Source organism: Hyperoodon ampullatus (assembly GCF_949752795.1).
Source record: "Hyperoodon ampullatus genome assembly, chromosome: 7".
NCBI classification, from domain to species: Eukaryota; Metazoa; Chordata; class Mammalia; order Artiodactyla; family Ziphiidae; genus Hyperoodon; species Hyperoodon ampullatus.
The window spans coordinates 55,036,647-55,057,393 of NC_136920.1; the positions used below are offsets into that span (position 1 = coordinate 55,036,647).

General features: G+C 46.1%; 1 protein-coding gene across 1 annotated transcript; it reads right to left on the reverse strand.

Annotated features, from left to right (window-relative positions):
* Window positions 1-41: 41 nt before the first annotated feature.
* On the reverse strand, window positions 42-588 carry THRSP (thyroid hormone responsive; the record flags this gene model as incomplete). The annotated part of the gene is given in 3 exon segments (XM_079707790.1): window positions 42-239; window positions 243-438; window positions 440-588. Coding segments are annotated over 3 exon segments (543 nt in total).
* Window positions 589-20,747: the final 20,159 nt, after the last annotated feature.

Sequence of the window (20,747 nt, forward strand, 5' to 3'; positions counted from 1 at the left end):
TGGCTTTGTCTGAGAGCCAGGCTCTCCCTCTCGCACTGGGTTCACCACTGCTCTATTGCCTCCCCTGGGATGTCCCTCAGTGGACTCTGACACCCACTAGCATGGCCACCGTTACCTTTCCTAGAGTCTGAGGCCTCTATGGGCTGTCCCATTATCTCCTGGTATTTCCTCGTCACCTTCTCGGCTTTCAGGGTAAGGTGGGTGAGGATATGAGGAAGGCTGGAGAAGTGCAGGTGGAACTAGGCTTCCAGGTCCAGCTGCCCCAAGACCCTCTCCTCCTCGGCCTCCTCTGTCTCTGCAGCTTCATTCTCAGCCTTATCAGCTTTGCCACCTGCCACCTTGGCCTTCCACTCCTCCCAGGACAACAGCCCATGTTCCACATCCACGCAGATGGCCTTGAGCATGGTGAAGTAGTTGTAGAGGTTGGGAGCCCCTGCCTAGGCCTGGTGCCCATGGAACACTCAGCTGCACATCCCACAGAAGGCTGGGGATCATCACCAGCTGTTTCATGTTGCACACCATGGCTGAGTACTGGTCCATGACAGTCAGCAGGCAGTTCCTGCGGTAGCACTTGGTCAGCATCTGCATGGTGGCTTTAGCTTCCATACAGAGGCCGGCAGACTGCCTCAGCACTATTTCCAGGCTGTTATTTTTGTCTGGATGCGCAGCAGTTTGGCAGGATGCAAGGCCCAGCCGGTGGGTCAACACAGCCCTCTTTTAGGCCAATCCCAGGGCTTGGGTCCCAACATCTGTATCAGGCGATCCATCTGCCCAGGGATACAACTGCCAGATTTCTGTCAGTCATTTCAGTACTCTGTGACAGCCTCAGCAAGAGCCTGGCTCCTCCTTCATCAGCTCACAGGGTCAGTTAGAGGGCGGCCTTTCCCTTTGGCAGCTGGTGCACTTGACCCCAGGGCAGTAATTAATTCTTTCAGGTCACCTGAGACCAAGCTGCCTCTTGGCTGTCTGTGTCCTAATGTGCAGCTCACTTCTTGAACCTGGGTGTCTCAGCTGTGAAATGAACAAGGGAAGAGGGTCATGTAATGAAATGGCTTAGTGTGTGGCAAAGAGCATTCAAGTGGGAGCCAGAAGCCCACTTCTGCTGCAATTTCCTAGCCATGAGTTGTCATTGTTTGCTGGCTAACAATTATGAGTACCCACTTCACATCAAGTTCTATACTAAGCTCTTTCATCACAACCCTATGATGAATGCTTTAGTATTCCCATTTTACCAGTGAGGAAACTGAGGTGCAAACAGCTAAAGTAACTTGCCCACGGTGCCCTTAAGGCTGGGATTACAGTCTGGAACCACCTCTCTCTCACCTCCAGTCAGGGCTCTAGACTGATATGTGAGGTTGCGTAAGTTATACAAAGTAGAGAGGGAAGACAGGAGAAGCAAGGAGAACTACAATTCTTCAGCCTGTGGAAGGAAAACCACATTCACAGAAAGACAGACAAAATGAAAAGGCAGAGGACTTTGTACCAGATGAAGGAACAAGATAAAACCCCAGAAAAACAACTAAATGAAGTGGAGATAGGCAACCTTCCAGAAAAAGAATTCAGAATAATGATAGTGAAGATGATCCAGGACCTTGGAAAAAGAATGGAGGCAAAGATCGAGAAGATGCAAGATATGTTTAACAAAGACCTAGAAGAACTAAAGAACAAACACCCAGAAGAATTAAAGAACAAACAAACAGAGATGAACAATAAAATAACTGAAATGAAAAATATACTAGAAGGAATCAATAGCAGAATAACTGAGGCAGAAGAATGGATAAGTGACCTGGAAGACAGAATGGTGGAATTCACTGCCATGGAACAGAATTTAAAAAAAAGAATGAAAAGAAATGAAGACAGCCTAAGAGACCTCTGAGACAACATTAAATATAACAACATTCCCATTATAGTGGTCCCAGAAGGAGAAGAGAGAGAGAAAGGACCCGAGAAAATATTTGAAGAGATTATAGTCGAAAATTTCCCTAACTTGGGAAAGGAAATAGTCACCCAAGTCCAGGAAGCGCAGAGATTTCCAGGCAGGATAAACCCAAGGAGTAACAAACTGAGACACATAGTAATCAAATTGACAAAAATTAAAGACAAAGAAAAGATATTGAAAGCAACAAGGGAAAAACGACAAATAACATACAAGGGAACTCCCATAAAGTTAACAGCAATTTCTCAGCAGAAACTACAAGCCAGAAGGGAATGGCAGGACGTATTTAAAGTGATGAACGGGAAAAATACCCAGCAAGGATCTCATTCAGATTCGACAGAGAAATTAAAACCTTTACAGACAAGCAAAAGCTAAGAGAATTCAGCACCACCAAACCAGCTCTACAACAAATGCTAAAGGAACTTCTCTAAGTGGGAAACACAAGAGAAGAAAAGGACCTACAAAAAAAATAACAATTAAGAAAATGGTAATAGGAACATACATATCGATAATTACCTTAAACGCAAATGGATTAAATGCTCCAACCAAAAGGCACAGGCTTGCTGAATGGATACAAAAACAAGACCTGGATATATGCTGTCTACAAGAGACCCACCTCAGACCTAGGGACACATACAGACTGAAAGTGAGGGGATGGAAAACGATATTCCATGCAAACAGAAGTCAAAAGAAAGCTGGAGTAGCAATACTTATATCAGATAAAATAGACTTTAAAATAAAGAATGTTACAAGAGACAAGGAAAGACACTACATAATGATCAAGGGATCAATCCAAGAAGAAGATATAACAATTATAAATATATATGCACCCAACATAGGAGCACCGCTTTACATGAGGCAACTGCTAACAGCTATAAAAGAGGAAATTGACAGTAACACAATAATATTGGGGGACTTTAACACCTCACTTACACCAGTGGACAGATCATTCAGACAGAAAATTAATAAGGAAACACAAGCGTTAAATGATGCAATAGACCAGATAGATTTAATTCATATTTATAGGACATTCCATCCAAAAACAGCAGATTACACTTTCTTCTCAAGTGCACACGGACGTTCTCCCAGATAGATCACATCTTGGGTCACAAATCAAGCCTCAGTAAATTTAAGAAAATTGAAATCATATCAAGCATCTTTTCTGACCACAATGCTATGAGATTAGAAACCAATTACAGGGAAAAAAATGTAAAAAACACAAACACATGGAGGTTAAACAATACATTACTAAATAAGCAAGAGATCACTGAAGAAATCAAAGAGGAAATCAGAAATACCTAGAGACAAATGACAATGAAAACATGATGATCCAAAACCTATGGGATGCAACAAAAGCAGTTCTAAGAGGGAAGTTTATAGCTATACAAGCATACCTCAAGAAACAAGAAAAATCTCAAATAAACAATCTAACCTTACACCTAAAGGAACTAGAGAAAGAAGAACAAACAAAACCCAAAGTTAGTAGAAGGAAAGAAAGCATAAAGATCAGAGCAGAAATAAATGAAATACAAATAAAGAAAACAATAGCAAAGATCAATAAAACTAAATGCTGGTTCTTTGAGAAGATAAACAAAATTGATAAACCATTAGCCAGAGTCATCAAGAAAAAAAGGGAGAGGACTCAAATCAACAAAATTAGAAATGAAAAAGGAGAAGTTACAACAGACACCACAGAAATACAAAGCATCCTAAGAGACTACTACAAGCAACTCTATGCCAATAAAATGGACAACCTGGAAGAAATGGACAAATTCTTAGAAAGGTATAACCTCCCAAGACTGAACCAGGAAGAAATAGATAATATGAACAGACCAATCACAAGTAATGAAATTGAAACTGTGAATAAAAATCTTCCAAAAAAAAAAATCTTCCAACAAACAGAAGTCCAGGACCAGATGGCTTCACAGGTGAATTCTATCAAACATTTAGAGAAGAGCTAACACCCATCCTTCTCAAACTCTTCCAAAAAATTGCAGAGGAAGGAATACTCCCAAACTCATTTTATGAGGCCACCATCACCCTGATACCAAAACCAGACAAAGATACTACAAAAAAAGAAAATTACAGACCAATATCACTGATGAATATAGATGCATAAATCCTCAACAAAATACTAGCAAACAGAATCCAACAACACATTAAAAGGATCGTACACCATGATCAAGTAGGATTTATCCCAGGGATGCAAGGATTCTTCAGTATACGCAAATCGTTCAATGTGATACACCATATTAACAAATTGAAGAATAAAAACCATATGATTGGGGCTTCCCTGGTGTCGCAGTGGTTGAGAGTCCACCTGCCGATGCAGGGGACACGGGTTCGTGCCCCAGTCCGGGAAGATCCCACATGCTGTGGAGCGGCTGGGCCCGTGAGCCATGGCCGCTGAGCCTGCATGTCCGGAGCCTGTGCTCTGCAACGGGAGAGGCCACAACAGTGAGAGGCCCTCATACCGCAAAAAAAAAAAAAAAAAAAAAAAAAAAAAAAAATTCTTGCTCAATTTATATCAGATAGTGTTCTGCCTATGTTTTCATCTAAGAGTTTTATAGTTTATAGTTTTATAGTTTTATATCTGGCCTTACGTTTAGGTTTTAATCCATTTTGTGTATGGTGTATTTTTACCCATGGGTGTAAATACACCCATGGGTGTATTTTATTTTAATCCATTTTGAGTTTATTTTTGTGTATGGTGTTAGGGAGTGTTCTAATTTCATTCTTTAACATGCACCATATTTCTTTAAGTGAAATTTTGCACCGAAGCCCAATGAATGAGACAGGTTGAGAAGAAATTGATTTGACTAATAGGATGAGGGTGGGCTATAGCTGCATTCTTTGACCACTTTTCTTTAGCCCTAAAGTCACCTCCAGAGAACTCAAGAGACTCCACGGGGCCCAGATGAAACACCACCATCCAACATGAGGTCCAAAGTCTTATCCTGGTGTTCAAGCCTTTCTCGCCTTATTCTCTGCCTTCAGGCCCCACCTGTGGGCCAGACTCTGGGCTGAGCAGGAGAGACACCCGACCTGGACGCACAGTTCTGGCCCCCAGGAAGCTTGAGAGCCTGCTGGGGGAGGACAGACAACCAAGCAGGCCACTTCAACGTAGCTGGGTAACTATCACAAGAGCACAGGGAGCAGAGAGGAGAGGGGCTTGGCAAAGCTTCCGGAAGGAGTAACTATGTGAAGTTAGTAAGGCAGAAAGATGTGGGAATAATCTTAAATGCAAGATGGTGAGAAGAAAAATGTGTGTCTCTCTCTCTTTATATACATATTGGCTTGGCCAAAAATTTCGTTTGGGTTTGTCTGTAAGATGGTACAAAAACCCGAACGAACTTTTTGGCCAAACCAGTGTATTCTCTATAACACAGTACATACACTATATATGTAAATATATTATACAGTACAGTATATAACACATATACTATATTTTTTAAAAGATTTTTTTCGATTTTTAAAATTAATTAATTAATTAATTTTATTTTCAGCTGCGTTGGGTCTTCGTTGCTGCTCGCAGGCTTTCTCTAGCTGTCGTGAGCGGGGGCTACTCTTCATTGCGGTGCGCAGGCTTCTCATTGCTGTGGCTTCTCTTGTTGCGGAGCATGCGCTCTAGGCGGGCGGGCTCAGTAGTTGTGGCTCACTGGCTCTAGAGCGCAGGCTCAGTAGTTTTGGTGCCCGGGCTTAGTTTCTCTGCGGTGTGTAGGATCTTCCCAGATCAGGGATTGAACCCATGTCCCCTGCATTAGCAGTTGGATTCTTAACTTCTGTGCCACCGGGGAAGCCCCATACATATACTATATTAAAGTATACACATATAGCATACATTCTATATCTATATTCTAAATATAATAAATTACAATTTTCCTGATTTCATGCATCTATATATTATTTATGGTTACATATACAGTAAATAAAAACTTACATGGGAATGAAAACATCAATTTAAGGAGCCAGCTCTGGGAAGAAGGAGGGTGAAAGAGAGGAGTACATAGGTACTTTCTATTTGTTAGGTCTTATTTCTCGAGCTGAGTGATGGGTACATGGATATTTATATATTCATTCTCTCATATTTGTGAATACATTAAGTAATTAGAACCAAAAAAAAAGAAAAGTGGGAAATGTTTTCCCGGTAGAGGTACCAGCTTGAGCAAATGCCCAGAGACACGAAGTAGTAGGAATACCGGTGACTCCTCAGCATGCTGCACTCTCCCAAACGCCACTACTAGCTTTTCCAAATCTTCACTCCCCCAATTCCCACCTCAGCCCTTTTGCCCAGCCTCACCCTCCGCGGCTGACCTTTCTGACCAGATCAGCCCCCTCCCCTATCGGATAGGCTCTCATCCCAGTGGCAAGTGTACACCTCTCGTTTGACCGTTCAATCCCCGAATGCCTGTCTCGCCTCAAAGCCTGCAGACTCCAGGAAGGCAGGGCGGGCTCCAGCCCCAAAGCTGGGTCGCAAGGCGGGGGGCCCGGCCGCTGCAGCTTCGGCCAGCAGGGGGCGCTGCAGGGCAGGCCAGGACCGGTGCTCCGCCCGCGCCGCCGCCGCCGCCCGAGCCAGCTATTGCGTCCCTGAGCCCCCGCCAGCGCGACGAGACACGTCGCCAGCGGAAACAGAGTTTCCAAGCGGTAATTGTCCGTCTCGCTTTGATAAAAAGGGTTGGCCGATGCGGGAGACAGTGGGAGGAAAATCCTCTCATCGTTTTAAGACCGCATTCACCAGATAGGCGTCATTACGGTTTCGTAGCTGTTTTTTAAAGAAAGGGGTTTGACTCAGCAGCTGGAAAGCACGGAGCCGATTTCTTTCTTTCCTACCACTGCCCTTTCGAACCGATTCTGCGGACTCATGCTTTACTTTTCCCGGATGAAATCTCGGCAGGTCCCCTAGCTTTCCGAGAGCCTCCCGTTTATTGTCAGGCACTCTACATGCAGGCCAGTGTTAAAGCAAAGATGCCCCTGTTCTGGCCACCTCTGGCTGGGACACCTGCTGGCTGGGGAGGGACTGGGCAGCCTCTCTCGCCTCGCTTTTCTGCTCCTCCTGCCCCTGCCCCGGCTGCCTCTGGCACTCCAGAGCTGGGGGGAGGGGGTGGGGTAGTCTCAGCCAGGAAGGTCTACCTACGATAGAGCCCTCTGGTCTTGGCATTTTCTCTCAGGAGCACTTCTGATAGGCTCCTGGGAGACCTACCACACCATTCAGCTGCAGTACCCCTAAAAAAAGGGGGTCCTTCCTCTTTGGGGCTGTTTACAGCCCCTTGGCTTCTGCATCCCTCCTCACACTTCCAGACTCATTCTGCGGGAGTCCCCTCTCCCCTGAGCGGAAGACCTCTTCCACGGGGTGCTTTCCAAGAAGGTCTCATTCTTCTCCTTACTGTGGGATCTACTGGTGCCCTAAGAGAAACACACAGCTGGAAGTACAGCCCCCTGCCTAGGAGCGCCCCCCACCCCGGCACTCACCAGCTCTCACCAGATTCCAGACCTCATAGCCCCCCCTCCAAGGCTCCCCAAATAGTTCTCCCAAAGCCTCTCTCCCCTGGTTCGAGGTGACGGGGGGAGAGCTCCTTCCCCTCCCTGGTAAGGTGCGGTTGGGGGACAGGCAGAGTGAATGCGCTGGCAACTCTCTCTCCGGCGGTTCCTGGGGGACGTTGACTTTCTCTCCGTGGCAGTCAGGTTAGCTGCTCATTGCTCAAATGGCTTTTAGTCCTGCCCTCTCTCCTCCTCCGGAGCTCTGCATGGGTGGTTCAGCCTCTCACTTTAAGTTCAGCAGGTCTGGCCTTTGGGGCCTCAGCTGAAATTCTGAGGTGAATGGGAAAGTCTTTATTTACATCTTATTGGTTTCCAGCCTTTGCCTGAGAGCAATGTCTCTAACCTCAACCCAGAAAAGACCTTGCCAAAGGATCCACCCAAAATACAAATCTGTACTCCCCTGGTAAAACTTTTCACTCTCCAGCTACTCCCAGCAGGCAAGCTGCATTTCAGCTCCTGAGCTTTACAGACGCTTCCAGAACCTCAGGCTTTCTCTCACAACTTTGCCTTTCCTTCCACCAGAGGAGTTCTAGCTCCACTTCTCCACTTGGCTGATTCCTTGAGGTCTTTGAAGACCAGAGTCAAAATGTCACCTCCTCCAGAAAGCCTTCCACTACCTCCACTGTGCTTCCACAGCCCTTGCCACAAATAGTGTTTTGTTATGATTACCTGGATCTGGATCTGTCTCCCCACTCGATCCTGAGCTCTTTGAGAACAAGGATGGTATTTGTTTTGCTGAGTGTGTTTAAATTTTTTATATGAAAAACACCAAAAAGAAAGTAAAAATCACCTATAATCCCAGCACTTTTTAAAAATGGAAGTGGAGTTGATTTACAATTTTGTGTTAATTTCTGTTGTACAGCAAAGTGATTAAGTTATACATATATATACATTCTTTTTTAAAATACTCTTTTCCATTATAGTTTATCATAGGATACTGAATATAGTTCTCTGTGCTATACAGTAGGACCTTGTTGTTTATCCATTCCGTGTAACAGCTTACATCTGCTACCCCCAACCTCCCACTCCATCCCTCCTCTGACCCCCTCCCTCTTGGCAACCACAAGTCTGTTCTCCATGTCCATGAATCTGCTTCTGTTTCATAGATAGGTTCATTTGTGTCATATTTTAGATTCCACATATAAGTGATACCATATGGTATTTGTCTTTCTCTTTCTGATTTACTTCACTTAGTATGATAATCTCTAGTTGCATCCATGTTGTTGCAAATGGCATTATTTCATTCTTTTTTATGGCCGAGTAATATTCCATTGTATATATGTACCACATCTTCTTTATCCATTCCTCTGTTGATGGACATTTAGGTTGTTTCCATGTCTTCGCTATTGTGAACAGTGCTGCTATGAACATAGGGGTGCATGTGTCTTTTTGGATTAGAGTTTTGTCTGGATATATGCCCAGGAGTGGGATTGCTGGGTCATATGGTAGCTCTATTTTTAGTTTTCCGAGGAACCTCCATACTGTCTTCCATAGTGGCTGTACCAACTTAGAATCCCACCAACAGTGCAGGAGGGTTCCCTTTTATTCACATCCTCTCCAGCATTTGTTATTTGTAGAGTTTTTAATGATGGCCATTCTGACCAGTGCCCAGCACTTATTTCTGATACCACAGAAAGGACAAAGAATCTTCCTTCTCCTGTGTGTCCCACCAATCTCACCTCTAGTGACAAACACTTTTAAGAGGGTGATATGATTCTTTACTGCCTTTTCCTGGCACACAAATGCGCACACACACACACACAATTTTATAATTCTTACTATCATCTTCATCTACAATTTCCATTTTCACTTAACAGTCTATCTTGGGTATCTTTCCATATGACTGCATATGATTCTACCTCATTCATTTTTTTAAAATTGTGTGTATTTATTATTTATTTATATATATAAAACCAAAAATTTGCCATTTTAACTATTTTTAAGTGTACAATTTAGTGGCATTAATTACATTCACAATACTGTGCAACCATCACCATTATCTATTTCCAAAATTTTTTCATCGTGCCGAACAGAAACTCTGTACCCATTCAGCAATAACTCCCCACGCTCCCCTGCCCCTCCCCTCATAACCCCTGGCAACCTCTAATGTACTTTCTGCCTCTATGAATTCCCCATTAAAAAAAAATTATTTATCTATTTGGCTGCATGGGTCTTAGTTGCAGCATACAGGATCTTTAGTTGTGGTGTGTGGGACCTTTAGTTGTGGCATGTGGGATCTTTAGTTGTGGCATGTGGGATCTAGTTCCCTGATGAGGGATTGAACTTGGGCCCCCTGCATTGGGAGTGTGGGGTCTTAACCAATGGAGCACCAGGGAAGTCCCAAATGCCCCATTTTTTAAAAATGACTGAATATGACTCTACAGTAGGAAACATTATCATCTATTTAACCATTCTCTACTAATAGACATTTAGGGTGTTCCCAAGTTTGGATAACAAACAATGCTACAACAAATATCCTCATGCAGAAAGTTGAGGAGTGGGGTTGCTGAGACATAGGGTGTGTGCATTCAAAAATCTAACAGGCACTTATCAGCCTGTGCATCACATTTTGCATGAAGGTTTCTGACCCCCATTCCCAGATATTCTGGTTTAATAAGAATGCACAGGGGCCCAGCAACCTGAATTTTTATAAAATCCTACCTGATCATTGTGATGGGAGAACACACAATGAGAAACATGGCCATGGGGCCTGGATCTGCTGTGTTCCTGGGTCCCCAAGAATCTGCCCTCAGAGAGCGGGTTTCTTCCCTGGAGCTACATCATAAACTGATGTCCCTACCCACAGCCTGCTGCCAATACACCAAGGCTGCCCTGATGAGTCATCGGGCACAGTGTGCTGGCCCCTGGGGTGACAAAGCCTCTATGGAAATCTTGATGGATTGTGTGTCTCCCAACCTGGAAGCCCTGAGTCACCCTGGTGTACCGTGCAGCTCCCAATTTTGTGATCTGTTAGCTTTGCCTTTTGTGGGAGGCAAACTCACCCCTCATCAAGGCCCATGAAGGAAAAGGCTGCCTTATCTCCCTGGGGAAATTATGACTCACACAACAGGAGTGGTGGGTGGAGGACAGAGAGGAGAGGAGAAGAGAAAACAGACAGAAACAAGGCTGAATTCCGGGGCAGGGGGGAATTAAAAGGTGAAGGAAAAAGAGTAGAGAGGAAGGGAAAGCAAAAAGACCAGAGTTAGAGGGAAGACACAGAAAGGAAAGAGAGAGAGAAAAGGGAGGGGGGAGCAAGAAAGAAGAGAAGACGGGAGAAAGAAAAGACAACACGGAGCAGGACGTGGGGTGCGTTCCTTAGCTGGTATTTTGGATCACTCCAGAATAAGATGCTCATCAGATCTCAGGAAGACTCCGATGGTGGAGGTGGCCTGGCTTGGTTCTCAGGCCCTGCCTATAAGCCAGCTCATGTTTTCAGCCTCGCCAGCAGCCTCTGCAGCCCCCTGGGAGCTGGTGGGTGGGGTCAGACTCTGAACAGGGGCAAAAACACACTAAGGAGCAGCCATACCCTGTGTGCCTGGATGGTGGGCACAGCCTCCCTAGTCATTTGGCAACAAGGAAGAGATCCTCAAAAAAGGTGCATACTCCTCGCTCAGCGTCTTAGCTAGAAAGGATGCTCCTTGCAGGGCTAGTTACAGTAAAGGAGAAAAAAGAAAGAAAGAAGGCAGAAATGAAGTGTGGCTTAATACAGGGGTCCCCAACCCCCAGGCCGCGGGCTGATACCAGTCCATGGCCTGTTAGGAACCAGACTGCACAGCAGGAGGTGAGCGGTGGGGTGAGCAGACGAAGCTTCATCTGTCGCTCCCCATCGCTCCCCGTCACTCGCATTACTGCCTGAACCATAACCCCCAACCCATGTCCGTGGAAAAATTGTCTTCCACGAAACCGGTCCCTGGTGCCAAAAAGGTTGGGGACTGCTGGCTTAATAGATTTATGATATATTCTTACAACACACTGTGATGTAGCCGTTACAAATGGTGTATAGAAGAGCCCTTAATAAAATGGGAGAAATCCTCACAATAGTAGATGAAAAAAATAAATACATACATGTTCAAATTAATCTTAGGCTCCGGACGCACAGGCTCAGCGGCCATGGCTCACGGGCCCAGCTGCTCCACGGCATGTGGGATCTTCCCGGACCGGGGCACGAACCCGTGTCCCCTGCATTGGCAGGCGGACTCTCAACCACTGCTCCACCAGGGAAGCCCCAAATTAATCTTTAAAATGGTACGATTTGGATTTCCCTGGTGGTCCAGTGGTTAAGACTCCACGCTTCCACTGCAGGAGACGCAGGTTTGATCCCTGGTCGGGGAAGTTCCACAGGCTGTGGGGTGCAGCCAAAAAGAAAGAAAAGGTATGATTCAAATGTTGTTAGTGGACATGTGTGTAATGGGGGTGGTATTGCCTCTGCCCAACTCAAAGTCTTCTGAACGTTCACTTCAACCCTGTGCTAAGAGGTAGTCGTTTTGTTTTTGTTTTTGGCAATGGGATGTCTAGACTCCACGCCTTCCCCACTAGCCCCATGCTCTCCCTTTAGGGGAAATTCCCATTCACGTCTTGCCAGGGTAGGTAACTCCTAGTCCCTGCTCCCACTGCAGAAGCCCGAATGATTGGCTGCTTCTTCTACCTGTCCCTCGTATAGCCAGGGGCCTGCCTGTGACCACAGCAGCAGAAGCCACTCAGTTCTGCAGTGTAATCCTAGTCAGGCTCCTGCCACTGGGCCCCCTGAGCTCCTGGTGCCCATCCCCTAGGAACACTGATAACCGTGGAAATTTCCTTTCGGTTTAAAGAGCTGGCCTTGGCCTCTGCTACTGGCCACCAGAAGCCTGGTCTGACACTTTCACTGTGTTCAGCTGCAGGAAGTTCTGCTACCACCACCCACTTGGTGGGCAGGGCCCCGCCCCTCCTTGGGTTAGGGTGTCTTGGGGCTGTGTGAGAAGGTGTCCATCTGAGGTAATCAACTGGGGTCTGTACACTGGGGCTGGGCAGCCAGTGAACGAGGAGGTGGATGGGATGCAGTTAATTCCTCTCCAGGAACCCAAGGAGGATGAGCTGGCAGAGGTCCTGAGTACAGGCCATGGGACATGCTCTTCTCAGTGACAACGGGTAAACAGTAACAAGCCCCACGTGGCGCCTGGGCACCTAAAAACTGGCCCTGCAAGCCAACAGCTGCCAGCATGACCTGAAAAAGAGGGTCTGGGGAGGAGTTGGGAGGGCATCCAAGCTCTCACTCAGACTAGTCCAGAGAGAGGCCTTTGGGGCTCCAAGTGATGGCTCAGAGAGGGAGGAGCTGCCCACCAGGAGAGGGAACCCAAGGATTCTGGAGGTCCCAGGACTTGGGGCACTGCCCACGTCAGCTATGTTGACCTATACTATCTTTGCTGGGCAGGATTCAGTCAGAAACCCTTAGATGAAAAGGGTCTCTGGGTGGGACTTCCCTGGTGGCGCAGTGGTTAAGAATCCGCCTGCCAATGCAGGGGACACGGGTTCGAGCCCTGGTCCGGGGAGATGCCACATGCTGTGGAGCAACTAAGCCCGTGCGCCACAACTACTGAGCCTGCGCTCTAGAGCCCGTGAGCCACAACTACTGAGCCCGCGAGCCGCAACTACTGAAGTCCATGTGCCTAGAGCCCATGCTCTGCAACAAGAGAAGCCACTGCAATGAGAAGCCTGCGTGCCGCAATGAAGAGTAGCCCCCACTCAGTGCAACTAGAGAAAGCCCGCGTGCAGCAACGAAGACCCAGTGCAGCCAAAAATGAAAAATAAAAAGAAAGAAAAAAAAGAAAAGGGTCTCTGGGTATGTGTTGGGGAGTATTCAGGGAGAACAGCTGGAAAGATGATCCCTATTTCACAGCTGGCCTGGTAGGGGGAGCCAGGGGCAAGAGTGGGTGGCAATGATTTTTTAAAAAAACTTTTAATTGAAGTATAACTTAAATACAGAGGAATGCACCCAGTAATTGTCACAAGATGTAAACACACCTGTGTAACCATTACCCAGGCCAAGACAAAAAACATTACTCAGGGTCTCAGAAGCCCCCCATTTGGGTAGCAGTGGTTTTAGAGAGGAAAGTGGACAGGGTCTGAGAGCAAAGGAGGAAGGAAGGAAAAGATCCTCCCAGGTGCCGCCTGACTGACAAGTGAACTGGCCTGCAGCATGGCTCGGGGACACAACACACACCCAGAAGTTCAGAGTCGTCCCTTGGGAACTTGGTGAGCCATTGGCAGCCCTGCAAAGAAAGGCAAGCAACAGGGGCTTTGGAGAAGATCACAGACCATGTAGGACTGGGCTGAGAGCCTGAGGGCAAACAGGAAAGATGATTGCTTCCGGGCTGGGCTGGGAGGGTCTAGGAATGGTTGGTCCCAGGGTAGTGGCTGCAGCAGCCACTATTTGCTCTCTGCAGTTTGTTTGTCCAAAAATGATTCATGTGAGTTCCACTGATCAGCGCCTCCTCCTCCTTGCCCCACTGTGAGCTCCCGTGTCAAGGGCAGAGGGGCATGAGGGACAAGCACAGCTGTGACATCAGGGAGACCTGCGTTTGAACCCCGGCTCTAGGCTGTGTGACTTTGGAAACGTCACATTCCCTCTCTAACTTCGGTCAGCAAAATGGGACAACAACCTGTGCCTCATAAGATAGTTGTGAAGAAGAAACGAGAAAAAACACATAAAATGCCTGACACTGGGCAGGCCCTTAATAAATGCTTGCTCCTTTTCTTCGCCCTTTTTTCATTTAACAAATATTTATCTGGGGCCTGGTATAAAGCAGGCAGCTGTGCTAGGCGCTAGGAAAAGAGTGGTGAACAAAACAAGTATGGAGACTGGCTGCCCTCATGGAGCTTAGAATCTAAGCAGTGGGACAGACATTAAATAAACAAACAAATACACATCGTGAAGGAGAAGCACAATGTATTATGAGAAAGAATATCAGTGGTGACTTCCTTCCAGTAGAGTGGTCAGGGAAGGCCTCTTGGGAGAGGTGACACACATAAGCTGAGACCTAAAGGATAAGAATGAACCAGGCATTTTGGAAAGCAGGACTCAGAGTGGCAAAAAGGCACAGGTTTAGAAGCCAGATGTGGATGGGTTTCAAATCTTGGGTCCACTACTTACTCAGCTGTGGGACTTTAGGTGAGTCCCTTTACCAGTTAAGGCCTCAGTTTTATTTTCTATAAAATGTGGTTAAAAACACTTACTTTATAGAATTGTGATGATGAAACTCAACTATGTATATCAAGTGCCCTGCCTGGAGTCTCTCCGTAAAAATCAGTTCCCTTCCTCTACCAGCTCTCGATTAATTGTCGAGAGACTGGCCCAGAGATGATACATGCACACATTCAAACACACACACACACACACACACACACACGTGCATGCGCAGTACATACACCATCAAGAACACACAGAGGCAGGACACAGGTGCCTCCTCAAGCTGGGGGTTCGAGGAGAGGTTCATGAAAAGACTCTACAGAGATATGGCAGGGATTGGGGAGAGAAGCAAGAAATAGTGCAGTCCTTCAGGGCCACTAACTGTGGGGACCTAAAAGGGTGAGGAAGACAGTGGTTACCAGAACCAAAGAGAATAGCTGTGTGGAGCGGGTGCCTAAGGGACACAGCTGACTTACAAGGACTGGGCAGGGAGATGGCCAGGGAATAATGAGTCTGATCTCAGCCTCCCCTTTCCCTCTGATCTCCTGCTAGGCCTCGCGTTGGCCAAATTCAGACGGAAGCTGGAGGGCATGGGAGCCTGTGCCTATAGCCCATTAGGATCAGCCTCCCAGGGTGGCGAGCCAGTGGGGGGAAGGGTGGAGAGGATCTGGAGGGACAACTGGCAGAGACACAGTACAAAACCCTCCACCTTTGGGCCCCTTTAGAATGTGACAGATATATCCAATGTAAAATGACTTACATCAAAAGGGAATAACGTCAGGTCACCTAACTAGAAACTCCAGGGGTAGGGCCTTCGCCATAGCTTGATCAGTGCTCAGATGATGGCCAGGAACAGGTATCTCGTCTCTCAATTCTATTTGCCTTCATATGTCAGCTTCATTCTCAAGCTGTATGTAGTGGCAAGATGAGAGTGGCAGTAGAGAGTAAAGGAGGGCTGGTCCGCAGAGGAAAACTGTAGTTATGTATAAAGAAGGAGGGAGAATAGAAGCTGGGTGGAAACATTACACATGTCCACTACGGTTTATGTCAGGGTGCTCATAAACTCGGGGGATAGGGATTGCTACTGGGGCCAGGGTGAGCAGTCTCCTCTGTTTGAGTGTGGCCTGTTGGGGAAATGTAGATGTCTCTGGGCCACCCATTCCCACCTCTCACTAAAGGGACCTGAAGATTACCTAGCCTAGTGACCCCATTTGACAGGTAGCAAAAGGCTTTACACAAGAGCATGCAGTTAATATCAAGGCCAGGACTTAAACCCAGGCCACACAATCTGTCCTCCATACCTGACTTCTTTTTAATTTTTTAATATTTATTTTTTATTTTATTTTATTTTTTTGGCCATGCCGCATGGCTTGTGGGATCTTAGTTCCCTGATCAGGGATCAAACCCATGCCTCATGCAGTGGAAACACAGAGTCCTAACCACTGGACTGCCAGGGAAGTCCCATGACTTTTTTTTCTTTTAAGTTTTAGTTTTATATTTATTTATTTATTTTTATTTGGTTGTGCCGGGTCTTAGTTGCGGCAGGCGGGCTCCTTAGTTGCAGCTCAAGGGCTCCTTAGCTGTGGCATGCAAACTCTTAGTTGCGGCATGCATGTGGGATCTAGTTCCCTGATCAGGGATCGAACCCAGGCCCCCTGCATCAGGAGCGTGGAGACTTATCCACTGCACCACCAGGGAAGTCCCATGACTTCTTTTTTAAAAAAGAAATAAGAAACACCCCTAGAGAGTGTTTGGAAAAGAAAGACAGGAAGGAATAAGGAAAGAAAGAAAGGAAGGAAGAGAGGGAGGGAGGGAGGGAGAAATACATGCTCTTGTCCAACTCCCGGTACCTGATGCCACGACTGAAACATAGTAGGCCCTCAGATATCTATGTCCCCCATCTCTAAAGTGGAATAGTACTACCTGCTATTTGTTCTGAAGGTGAAATGGAACAGAACTCTCCAAAGCACCTGGCCCAAAGTCAGACCAGTCTGGTTCGGTCCTGGACCATTCTATAAAGACCTGGATATTTCTCAAACAGGCATGGAGCAGAGGGAAGGGAAGAGGGTTCTTGTGAGTTGGCAGGGGTCTCCCCCACTGTGGAACTCACAAAGGGAGCCTTGTGTGGGAGTGGTGGCAGGATGCGTCAAGCGACAGCTGGGCCCAGGGCTGCCAGGCCTGGGCTGGGCGGGGCTTGGCTGGGCACTCCGCCACAGGCAGCCCTCTGAGGGCCCTTTCATCTGAGTCCCAGCTGCCACTTGGCTGGTTGGCCCAAAGCCCAGCAGCCTGGAGAGGAGAGGGGCTGGCAGCTTTGTCTCAGGAAGAACAAAGAGTAGGGTGCGTGGGAGGAGGGCAGAGGGAAGCAGTGCTTGCTCTTGGATTCAGGCCAAAGGGAAACAAGATCCAGTTTTAGGCAACACCAAGGGACTGTTTGAATTCTTTTGCTGCCATAGCATCAAGCCAGACAGTTTCCCAGAGACCATCTCAAACAATATCCCAACCCCCGCCACGTTACAGGTGAAGAACTGAGGCCCAGAGAGGGACACGGATTTGGCCAAGGTTACACACGAATGGTAGAGCCAGAACTGGAACCCCAGTCGGTCTCTTGTCTCCGGTGCTGAAGGACTCTGAAAGAAGCACTTCATCTCTGGGACCCTTGGGGTCCTCATACATAAAATGGAGGTGCTAATTCCTATTTTGAATGGTGAGGGTCAAATGTGCTAATGGATATAAAAGGAAGAGGGCCATTTGACTTGGGTCTTGAAAGCTGTGTAGGAGTTTTCCAGAGAGAAGAAGCTGGTGGGGAAAGGCATTTTGAGCACAAGGAACAGCATAAACAAAAGCAAGAAAGCGTAGGAGTGCAGGTTGTTTCAGGGCAGCTGGAGCTGGGGGAGAAACAGGAAATGGGGCCCAAGGTTCTTGGTGCTGTCAGAAGTGCCCACTGTCCCTCCAACTGTCCAGCCCTCCTTTCTGGGGTGATGACCCTTCAGAACTCAGCCTCCCCATGGAATCATCCTGGCCCACGCGGCTGATCAACCCTCTGGGAGGAGTCAGACAATGCAAGGGGAAGGGGGGACATGTGCTGTATGGAGCCGGCCCATGGGAGGCTCCCTAACCCAGATGTAGCGGGCAGGGAAGCCTGCTTTGAGGCGATTACAGCTGCCTCCCGGTGGCTCAATCCCATTTGCAAGTCATAATGTTCAAGGTACACACTTTGCCCAGTGTCTTAATCTATTCAGGCTGTTATAACAAAAATACTGTAAATCGGGTGGTTTATAAACAACAAACATTTATTTCTCACCATTTTGGAGGTTAGGAAGTGCAAGATCATGGTGCTGGTAGATTCGGTGTCTGATGAAACCCGCTTTCTGGTTCATAGATGGCCATCTTCTTGCTATGTCCTCATACGGTGGAAGGAGGGGGCTAGAGAGCTCTCTGGGGGTCTCACTTTTTATAAGAGCACTAATCCCATTCTTCAGGGCTTCACCCTCATGACTTAATCACCTCCCAAATGCCCCATCTCCTAACATCATCACATTGATGGTTAGGTTTCAACATGAATTTTGGGGGGACACAAACATTCAGATCATAGCAGCCAGATACAAAGCAATTCTTTCCAGTCACAGAAAAAGAATTTTGGAGTGAGAAAGACATGGAGTTTAAGCTTGGTTCTGCCAATTACCAGCTGTGTGGCTTTTTGCCATTCACTGAACTTCTCTGAGCCTCGGTTCCCTCATCTGTACAGTAAGTCTAATTGCTTGGAAGAATTGATACAAGAGTCTGTGTTCAGTGCAGGTGTTCAACACATGATCATTTTCCTTTCATTTTCCTCCTTTTCTTGGCACAGCTGACCCCTCTGCTGGGAGGAAACCCCCGCAGGCTTCTCTCAACTAATCTCTCCCTGCTTCAAGACCCAGCTTATGTGCCACCGCTTCCATGAAGCCTTTCCAGGCCCCTCAAACTGAAAAGCTAACTTCCTTTTGTAATGCCTTCTTCTTGTATTATGTTATTGCCTTTTCTTTTTCTTTCTTTTGCTCTTTTATACTTTTTCATGTTCACTGCAACTAGTGACATACTACAAACATGTATTAAGAAAAACATTTCTTAATCAATAATTTCCCGTTTTCGTTTCTATCCCGTTCCTACTGAATAACTAATGGTAACACCCACTGTGTATCATTCTACACTTTTCTGAGTATACGCTCACATAAATAGATATAAATTTATATGAGGAGGTTTATGTTTGTCTTTACTGAATTTCCGTACTATACACTGCTCTGATATTTATTTTTAATTGCTTAATAAATCATGGATGAGTGAACAGATGTAGATCTACCTCACTCTTTTAAATAGCTGCATAGAATTCCTCGGCATGGACAAACCATGGTTTATTCAACCATACCTCTACATTTCTAATTTTTGCCACCACAAACAAAACAGTAATACACATATTTGTTCATACATCCTTTCAGAGAAGTGCTTTTAGTTCTATTCAATAGATTCTTAAAAGTGGAAATATTGGGTCAAATGATATCTGTATTTTTTTTTTAATTTTAGTAGCTATGGCCGTATTGCTTTCCAGAAAAGATCACAGCAGTTCACATTCCAATCAGTGAAGTTTGAGGAGTTCTTTTCTTACATCCTTACCCACTCTGGCACATTGTTATTCCTCTCAATATTTGTCAAAAGGATGGATGAAAAATACTACAACATTGCTCCCTTTGATTGCATTTTCTCAACCCCCAGTAATTTTCAGTAACTTTTCAATTATTTTATTTTTCATTTCTAGAAGTTCTATTTGGCTTTTTTCAAATCTGCCTGGTCATTTTTTTAATATAAATTTATTTATTTTATTTATTTATTTTTGGCTGCATTGGGTCTTTGTTGCTGTGCACGGGCTTTCTCTAGTTACGGCGAGCAAGGGCTACTCTTTGTTGCAGTGTGCAGGCTTCTCATTGTGGTGGCTTCCCTTGTTGCAGAGCACGGACTCTAGGCACGCGGGCTCAGTAGTTGTGGCTCGCGGACTCTAGAGCGCAGGCTCAGTAGTTGTGGCGCATAAGCTTAGTTGCTCCGCGGCATGTGGGATCTTCCCGGACCAGGGCTCAAACCTGTGTCCCCTCCATTGGCAGATGGATTCTTAACCACTGTGCCACCAGGGAAGCCTGCCTGGTCATTTTTGATCATATCTTCTTGGTCTTCACTCAGGTTTTAAATACACCCTTCTCTACAGTTATTTAAGCACAGTAAACACTTATTTTATATTCTATACCCAGTAATCTCAGTATTTGAGGTGCTTGTGGATCTACTGACTCTTGCTCACTGTACCTTGTGTCCTTTTGTGGTGTGTGACTTTTGATTCTGAGCTTGCATTTGTTGGACTGCTATCTGTGTGAATTCTTTGAGGCTTGGTTTGACTGTGCACTTACCTCCAGGAAGGGTTTTCATTTTGTCAGACATCTGGGGCATTACCAATCCAGGTCCGTTTTAAATTAAGTTCCTTGTTGTTGTTGCTCTTGCTGATCCTGAAAAAAATGAATATTTGGACCCTGGATCTACTTGAGCTCTAGCCTATTGCCAGAATTTTTCAGGGGAGGCTTTTCTCTACCCAGAACCGAGGAATGAGACAGATGTTTCCACAGCATTCACATTTGAGTGGTGGATTTTTAATAATTTACCCTTTTATAGTCTCTGATCTGACATCCAACCCTGTGAGTGGCCCAGACTTTGTCTCCTACTCTCTCTCCCCTGAAAATAAAAGTTCTAGGTTACTCAGGGTTGGAGATAATCCCAGGGAAGTCCATGGAGTTGGTGTTCAAACATCTCAGAGCACCTCAGAGAAGTTCCTTGACTTCCTTGAGAGCTCAGACATATAGACATACATATATTCAATATTTTCAATATTTTGAGATGCTTTTTAGTAGGAGTATTTCCAGTAACATGGACTTCCAGCATATTTTCATATGCTCATTTACTCTTTCATTAAAGTTATTTGTGTTCATACCTTTGGAACAGACATGTCTTGCGCACCTGTGTCCGCAGCCCCCAACCCCTAGCTAAAGTCAGTATCAGTAACTCTTGGGTGAACATTAAATGGAGTGATAACCCACATAG